A 9,031-nucleotide genomic window follows, 5' to 3' on the forward strand; every position below is an offset into this window, starting at 1 on the left:
GGTTTTTTTTTTTTTTTTTTTTGCTAACTGGCTATATATAAAATTGTGTTTCTATTTTATAGATTTCACACCCTGAAGGCTGCTAATTTTTGCATGCATATGATTTTCACATGAATGGATGAAAATACTAAAATACTCTTCCCTCTGGGTTGTTTAATTGCCCGACCCTACTCAGAGCAGTGATGGATGGGGGTGTGGGGAAACCAGCTTCCCTAGAAGCCCCGTTGTCCTCTGTCTGCTCATGAACTGGCACAGTTGTCTTTCAGACCCAGCGATGCTGGAACTGGTGTCAGAAAGAACCTTATCTGCTCCCCAGTGTTCATATCGATCGCTTTTGCCAACCTTCTCTTTGAGAATTTTAAATAACGGAAACGACATCTGCCTCAGAATTAGCTGGTGATGGGGAACACAGATTGCAGGGAAGGCTGAAATATATAGCTCCTCGAGGAAAACAAATACTTTGGTTCAGCCATTCGTTTCAACTTCCCCTCCCACCAAACCATCAACCTCATTTTTCATTCCCTACCCCCGCTCCGGCCCCAAGCGCCCCCTAGTGGAGATGCGAAGGAGCCAGGAAATGGCCTGCAGTTTGGGCCTCAGGATCCTTTCCCCACTTTACAGATAGAAGAGCTAAGGCCCAAAGAAGGGAACAGCTTCCCAGGGTCACACAGGAAGGCAGTGGCAACGCTGAGACTCCCCCAGGCACTCAGAACATATCCCACTGCTGATTTTTTCTGCCCTCTCCCATAGGATTTCACAGTTCTGTCCGAGTTTCACAGTAGCTGTCAGTTTCCTTCTATTTCCATCTTTTTCATCACTCCATAGACAGGTAATGAGGTGTGCAGAAGGCCACGGCTGGGTATCATGGGAGAGTCAGAGAAATCTGAGAGCATCGTCGCTGTCTGCAAGGCACTTCCAAACTAGTTAAGGGTGTTCAAGAGTTCCACGGGATAGGGAGGTTGGGGGAGGTGCTGACGGTGAGCCCTAGCACGACAGAGGAGGCTCAGGGGTGCCTCCCCCTTGGAGGAGAGATAGGGAGGGTCCACACGGTAGAGGGGGCTTTGTGGTTATAGAATGCACAGTTTTGTCCTGGGTAGCGGGAACCCTCAGAACAGACGTCTCAGCCCTTGCTTCCCAGTGCTTGGAGTTGGAGAGTGTTGACAGGCATGGCAGGCATGCAGTATGCAGTGGAGCAGCAGCTCTGGGTGAGACCCATGTGGCTTCCTGTCCCAGCTCCGTGTCAGCTGGCTAGCCTTGACAAGTCACTTAGCCTCTGGGAGCCCCACTTGAGAACTGGACACCCAGCAGGGTCTTGGACTCAGAAGAGGCTCTTGCCAGGCTGTGGTTTCCCTTTCCTGCTCCTTGTAATGAAGCAGAAATGCATCAGGCCCCAGTTCTAGGCACAGGGAGCAAAGCCAAGTCCTGCTCCAATGAAGCAAACACTCAACCGGGAGGAGCTGACAAATACACACATGTCAGGTGTTGGTGATGGCGATGAAGAAAAATAAAGCAGAGAAAAGGGATGGGGTGGAAAAATTCTGTTCACGTACAATGAACAGAAAGTCCTTTCCAAGGAGACGGTAGAGCCAGAGACGTGACAGCAGGCAGAGAGTGAGCCATGGAAATGTCCAGGGACCAACATTCTGGGCAGAGGGAACAGCAGTGCAAAGGCCCTGGGGTAGAAAAGGGCCTGGTAGGGAGTGAAGGAAGGGGTTGCTGTACGAAGGCAGAGAGGTAACAAGAGGCTAGGTCTTCGGGGCCTTGCAGGCCATGGCAAGGGGTTGGCTTTTACTCCGATGGGAAGCCGCTGGAGGGGTCTGAGCAGAGGCCTGGCAGACTGTGACCATGACAGCTATTTTTAGTCACCAATTTTTTTCCAGCTGCGGTAGACTCAGTGTGTCTAACAGACTCAGAGGTTGGTTGAACCCGAGTCCAGCTCACCCTCCACGCCGGCCCTGTTGGTCTCTCCCGCCCCCCGAGTCCTCCCAGGGAGGCACTCCAAACCCTCACCCTGGCAGGTGGAGCCAGCGACACCATGCCTACTTCCTCCTTGCTCTCAGAGCCCCTGTCACCAACGGAACCCTTTGTCCCTTGCAGAATTCCAGCTTCCCGTGACTGAACCTGACATCAACAACAGGCTGGAGTCCTTGTGCCTCAGTATGACCGAGCACGCCCTGGGAGGTGAGTGCATCCTTCCCGCATGGCACTGCACACCTGGGAGAACCCCCAGCCACGTGCCATCCTCCACAGCTCGGGAGAGAGGGAAGGGCACAGGCCGAGGAGGCAGGGGACAGGGAGGGAGAGGGAGAGTGGCTGCAGGGTGCTGTCGAACCCTCGTCAAGCCTCGCCATACACAGTGCCCTTGCTCCTCCTTCTCTGGGAGGTGCCTCGGGGCCCCGGAGACTGAGGCTGCCCTCTTTCCCCAGAGGCTCCACCCCCCAGGGCACACTGGAATCCCAGACCCGCAGCTGTCCTAGCCCAGTGCGGGCGCTGGAGGAGCCAGGAACACAAGACGTGGCTTTTAGTGGAAACATTCCCCCACAGCACTGGATTCCTTCCTTCTCGGCACTAGATCCCCCAGTCCGGTCCAAGCGTATCCCAACTTGCTCTAAAAATAGAATTTCTGAAACCAAAATCCCTCCTTGTTTTTACATCTCCCTGTTCCAATGGCTTCCACGACGCCCAGAGCCCCAAGCAGTCCGAGGCGTCCTTCGCAGTGTGACAGGGACGGTCTAGTTGGATGCGCCAGTGGTGTGCAGGGCTGCAGCCCCTGGAGGAGCTCCCAGAAGCAGCTGGGTCGTCCCACTGTGTGTTTGGTCTGCAGCCCTGCATCGTCAAAACAGCCCTGGGAGGCCTTCAGTGCCCTCCTGGTACTAAACGGGTGCCTTCCTCTGGCCTGGACTCACTGCCAGCCCTGGGGATGTTTGGCAGACAGAGGAGAGACGTCCGCCCCTTCCTGCCAACCTCCAGGGAGGCTGTGAGTCATGGAGATTGAGACAGGCCTCCTGTGACCCTTCCCGACAGCCCTGTCCGGTCTGGACGTGCTCACCCACCGCAGAGCCAGAGATGGGTACACGGAGAGGCACAATTTGTGCTAGCCCAGCAGCAGCAGAAAGAAATGCTGTCATAAGCCACTGCTCCAGAGAGCTTTGTCCTCCTGACCAGGGGTGTTTAGATTTGCAGTCTCTACAAACACAGGCTTATCCTGAAACCAAATAGGGCAAAGGTAAATGCTCTGTGTGGAGCAGAGTACACAGGCCGGGACTGCACCCACCTGACCTCACCCATGCAAGGTTCTCCATAGCCTGGAGAAAACCTCCACTCCGTATCAGAAGGGAGCTAGCTGAAGGCCTCCCAGGGCTGCTGAGCAGACAGATGGTGGGGTGCACAGGTCCCTCCGTGACCCCCCGTGGGGGTTCCGGGGAACCCCATTTGCAAACACCACTCTCTCCCTTGGGCATTCAGTTCAGAGCTTAGAAGCTTTGCAGCACCACTGGTTCACTCCTGGTACCTCCGCGTGTGGTGCCACCAGCTCCTCTTCTCCAGGTAACCGAGGCGATTGGGTCAGCACCCTGACATCCCCTGAGGAGTAATGGGAAACAGCCCAAAGGTCCATCAGCAGATGAATATGGATGGACAAGATGCACTATCGCCACACAGTGGAATGTCATTCAGCCTTGGAAAGGAATGAAGTACTGTTACATGGCTGATCTGTGAAAGCATTATGCTAATGGGTGAAAAAGCCAGACACAAAACGCCACACCGTGTATGATTCCCTTAATGTGACACGTCCAGAATAGGCAAACCTACAGAGACAGAAGGCAGATCAGCGGCTGCCAGGGTTTGGAGGGCAGTGGGAATGGAGAGTGGCTGCTAATGGGCACCAGATTCCTTTCGGGGGTGACAAAATAGTCTGGAACTCGATGGTGGTGATGGCTGCTCAGCCCTTGTGAATATGCTCGAAACCACCGAACTGTACACTTTAAAAGGGTGACATTTGTGGTGTGCAAATTATATCTCAATTTTGTCCTAAATGGAAGGCCTCCGGACCTGAGCCTTCAGCCCAAGCGCAGCCCCCTGTAGGCAGCCCAGGTGCCCTCCCACCTGACACCTGACAGGCGCTGGCTTGCAGGGTGACTCCACTGAGTCCTGCATTGCCTGTGAGAGTCAGCCAGGAGGACTGACCTCCCCCCCGGGCTTGACAGATCTCAGGTAATTGGTGTGTTGGAAGCTCTTATCAACCTGCTAAGTGCTAACATCATCGTCATCATTAAGAGCAGTAATGCCAAATGCTCTTTATTAAAGGGAGGTCTTCATTGAAAGACTTCATTTTTAGCCTGTTCTTCTATTTTTACAGGAAACATCTGTGAACTGGTTTTTTTGCTAATGTTTTCATCTTGTTAATCTCCTAAGCCTTTTTATTGCTGTGTTTTTTCTCAATAATCCTCTTTGGTGGGAGGCCTCATAAGCAGTTTCCCGAGCAGGGAAGGCAAATTAGGTTCAGGGTGGCCCAGTTGGGTGCGGTGGCAGCGGTGTGCCCTCCCACTGTGACAGGACCTTTCTGCTGGCCGACCCCCGCCAGGTGCCAACGGAGATGACTTTGCTGGGAACAGAACTTCTGCCAGTGAGTGAAGTTATCTTACACGAGGACGAATGACCAGGGAGAGGAAAGCAGAGTAGTAAAAGATGTTCCTCTGCTTGTATCTCAAGGAAAGAGGGGGAGGGCTTCCCTGGCAGCGCAGTGGTTGAGAGTCCGCCTGCCGATGCAGGGGACATGGGTTCGTGCCCCGGTCCGGGAGGATCCCACATGCCGCGGAGCAGCTGGGCCCGTGAGCCATGGCCGCTGAGCCTGCGCGTCCAGAGCCTGTGCTCCGCAACAGGAGAGGCCACAACAGTGAGAGGCCCGTGTACCGAAAAACAAAAAAAGAAAAGAGGGGGAGAGGTGTCCAAGTTCCTAGGACACCACATCCCAGGATGGCCATTCTAAAGGGGCTGCTCCCCGGGCCCCAAGCCTTGGGGCCCATCCTTTTGTGCTGGCATCTCTGCTCTTTCAGTCTCCTCCAGTAACTGCTACCCTCTGGGTGTTGGTCGAAGCTACTTTTCCCATCCATCTTCCTATCCTAGCCTTCCCTATCCATCTCTTCTTTTCTCTCCCCAGGCCCCTCCGACAGAACCGGTGAGGAAGCCCAGGGGGTGGGTCGCCTCTGCCATCTTGGTTTGTGAGTCTTTATTTAAGACTTTCATCCGGCTCTGCTGGGCTTTCTCCTGACTGGTGGCCCCAGGTGTTTAGGGAGACTCAGTGCCAGCAGAATGAGTCTGTGAGGCTCCGCCCAGCAGAATGGCGTCCATAGTGAATCAAACCATAAAGAGGAATGCACGGTCCATCCTCGGATGTTCTGGGGTTTGTGCTTCACCTGATCCCGTCGTCATTCTTTCTCACCTTCTCTCCTCACTTCTTCTTGGGACTTAAAGCTCCACTTATAGCCGATACAAGTGCAAATCGGGAAAAGGTTCCACTTTCTCAAGACATTATTCTGCCTTTCATTTGAAATTTGCCATAGTAATTATAAAACCTATGATGGTTGCATGTGAATGGTGCCCCTTTGAGTTGTGCAGTGCACGACCCGCACAACGGTAAATGGTGCGTCTGGACTTAACCTATGGTCATTTCCCTGCAGGTGAATACCGACCATCACCCTTGGAGGATGAGGTATAGGGTGAGAATTCTGTGAAAATGCAACTTGGGGCTTGGGTTAGTTGAGATTTTCTTGTTTTCAGCTCCTCACTTCAACAACTATGAAAGGTTGACATTAATGAATGGACGAGTTGAGGCCCAGCAAGTGTGTTCACTGCGCTTCTACAGACGAGGGGGTGGCCTCTGCACCCTCACCCCACCCACACGTGTGTGCACACACACACACTCACTGTTCTCCCACAGCCAGTTACCACTGCTGAGCCACCACTCAAGAGGCTACGGTTGACATGCGTGGAAGGCGGGAAGAGGTGATTCGTTCACATCTGGGGACCTCTAGGATTGATAATCTGAAACAACAGATGCTCTCAGGGGCCATTTGCTTCCCTTCTATAAAATCTCTCAAAAAATCATGTAGAACTTTACACACACACACACACACACACACGAGTACAAGTAAAACTGGGAAAATCTGTAAGATGGGTAGATTACATGAATGTCACTATCTTGGTGGTAATACTATACTATACTTTTGCAAAATGTTACCTTAGGGGCAAACTCAGAAACAGGGTGCTCTCTCTTATGTGGACCGACAGTGATCTCATTAAAAATCTGAATGAAAGAAACATTCTCCCTCCAAGTCCCTGCTGGCAAGATGCCAGCCTGGCACCACCCACGAGGTGGCCAGGAGACCCCTGCAGTGGGCTCAGTGCTCCCCTGTATCACTTAGGTCTTCCAGCTTTCCCTGGAACAGTTGGCCACCTGAGCTCTGCCCCACTGCATCTAGACGCACCTCTGCTAGGCGGGCCTTGTGATGTGGAGGTTTAGACCAAGACACATCTACTGACATGTGGACGTCAGCGAAACCAGGGAGGCATCCTGCATCCCATCCTGGCCTTCATTTAGGGGTCACTGAACATAGTCATTTCTACCTCCTATGACTAATCCATGCCTCTCTCTGCTCACGGGAGAAACTCTAGCATGGACCATTGTAGGGACCTCTTAACTGGTTCACCATTCTGAAGTCAAATCTGGTTACTCTACCACTTATAACTCCCCAGTTACTTATGTCCAAGCTCCTGTTAATAGTACACAAGGCCCTTATGGTCTGATTCTGGGGACTCTCCCACAGTCCCATGTGAAAAGGGGTTGGGCAGCCGTCGGCTCCCTCTGTGGTCTGGCTTACTCATGGCCTCTCCTCTCTGACAGTCATGTCCCCCACTTTCTCTATAGCCTGGTTTCACCGATTCTCCATAACACCGACATGGCATGTGCTGGGTGGCCTCAGCACTCTTCCATGTCCACTGGATCTTTCAGTTCCAGGTGCCAAAAAAAAATCTCACCCTGGTGTCTCTGCCCCCGATCAGATTCTTGAGACAGAGAATCTGGATCAGTTTGGGTCAGCTGCATCCCCCTGGTCTGCTCAGCTGTGATCAGAGATCACAGTCACCACCACTCATCCCTGGCCTTTCAGCAGGGACTCAGGGGGAAAGGGAGATGCTCCCAAAGAAAGGGACATGAGCTGGACAGGTCCACCTGCATGTGTATTGCAAAACCTAGCTGGCTCTCTGCCGTATCTCCTGCCACTCCTCCTGTCCTTCATCCTAAACCTCCAGCCCGCCCCCAGGCCCACCATTCGATGAGCAGCGTCACGCCTGTACATGAGCTGTATGCCCTCCCCACCCTAATACTCTCCTGCCTCCTCCTTTCTTCTCCTACCAGACCATCTACAAAGTCATTTTCTTTCTCTGTGAAACCATCCTTGACTTCCAAGGGCAACCTAAACACTCCTTCCCCCTTGTTCCTGCTGTGCCTGGTGCATACTCCATTACAGCAACCATCCCTCATGTGTCATTGTCAGTTTACATGTCCGTGTCCTATCTAGGATATGTATATACTTGGACGAAGTGTGAGGATTAGGTCTTTTCATCTTGGTTTCCAGGCTCAGTATGGCTCCTGGCAAAAATAGCTATGTTGAGTGGGTGGGTATGTGAAGAATGAGTGAATGGATGGATGGATGAATTTAACCCTTATCTGTCCTCAGAGACTGGGAGGTCCGACATGCATGACGCTGGAATCGGCGGGCATGAATGGAATTGCTTTGCTCACCTGTGCCCATTGTGTCCTCCTTTCTCTCCCAGACGGGGCTGACCGGACCTCCACAATCTAGAGTTGAAGATGACAGTGACCGCGCTGGCCGTGAAACCGACTGCTGTGGGTCCAGTGTCAGCCGTCTTCAGGGTTGCACAGAATCCTCCAAGATACTTTGCAGCCATTTCTTTTCCCCGGTCCCTCTCCCATTTTGATTTTGTGAGAGCGTAGGTCGTCCTTGTAAACTTATCAGTAGACCTGGGACTGGTTATTTCGTCATTTGTTTCTGTCGTGGGATGGCTTGGTGTGGGGCACGGGGGGGGATCTCTAAGGGAAACATAGGACTGGGAACGGGTGGAGGGAATGCAAGTGGCTTCTTGGATGGAAATGAGGGGGAAAAAAAAAAGAGGGTACCGCTTGGAAAGAGATGAGAGACTTGGGAGGGAGGCAGAAGCCCCAGCCCTTGGGAGCCTTCTCAGAAGCCTGCCTTCAGAGTCAGGCCCCGGGAGGAAAGCACGGATGCCTGCGACCAAAGCACAACGGCGGCTCGCTCTTTTATGTCTCCCCTGATTGGATTCCCTGAGGCCCCTGCTTGAAATCCAGTCGCAGAAGAAGTCCACATGGCAACGGGGGCAGGAAGGGAGAAATTCCCTCCAGCAAAATTTCAGATAAACTTTGATTTGTGTATTGTTTACATAACAATTTTAAAGGGTACATAATGTGTAAAGAGTTGGGATAGAACTTTTCTTCATACTATGGTTTTTGTAAAGGATTTGTTGCTATGGATTCATTTTTTCCCTCTATTTTTATAATAGCAGCAGGGTTGTCTTTTTAAATGGCTGCCAAGCTCTGCTTCTCGGGAAGACGGAGCTGTCGCGTAGGCCTGAGTTGTGTCTCCCACCTGTGGGTAGGAGAAGTGTGTAGGTGGAGTTGAGGATGTGGCTGGAGTGGGCGGAGCACTGGGCAGGGCGCCACCATGTGATCGGTTATGGGATTGCGCGCAGTCACCTAGGGAGTCTAAAGGAATCCTGCTGCCCTTTCTACGCTGGATTTGCTTCTCACCCGGAGAACCTCTTTCTCCCCACCCTACCATGGGGTGTCATCCTATCACTCCTGGCCTCGCTACACACACACACACACACACACACACACACACACACACACGTGGGTACAAGTTTCACTGGAGGAGAAAAGGCAAGGATGGATATTTTTCCCTAGCAAGAGGCCTTAATACCCAGATAATAAGCT

General features: G+C 52.5%; 1 protein-coding gene across 2 annotated transcripts in view; it reads left to right on the forward strand.

Annotated features, from left to right (window-relative positions):
- The window catches only part of SAMD4A (sterile alpha motif domain containing 4A), a 217,336-nt gene extending 209,204 nt beyond the window's left edge, over nucleotides 1-8,132 (forward strand). For both annotated transcript variants that reach the window (XM_024734791.1, XM_024734790.1), the window contains 2 exons: nucleotides 2,098-2,181; nucleotides 7,834-8,132. In XM_024734791.1, the coding sequence (XP_024590559.1) occupies nucleotides 2,098-2,181; nucleotides 7,834-7,862 (113 nt within the window). In that variant the 3' untranslated portion in view covers nucleotides 7,863-8,132. The remainder of the gene's footprint in view (nucleotides 1-2,097; nucleotides 2,182-7,833) is intronic.
- The last annotated feature ends 899 nt before the right edge of the window (nucleotides 8,133-9,031 follow it).

Source organism: Neophocaena asiaeorientalis, unplaced genomic scaffold (genome assembly GCF_003031525.2).
Source record: "Neophocaena asiaeorientalis asiaeorientalis breed wild unplaced genomic scaffold, Neophocaena_asiaeorientalis_V1.1 scaffold547, whole genome shotgun sequence".
Taxonomy (NCBI): domain Eukaryota; kingdom Metazoa; phylum Chordata; class Mammalia; order Artiodactyla; family Phocoenidae; genus Neophocaena; species Neophocaena asiaeorientalis.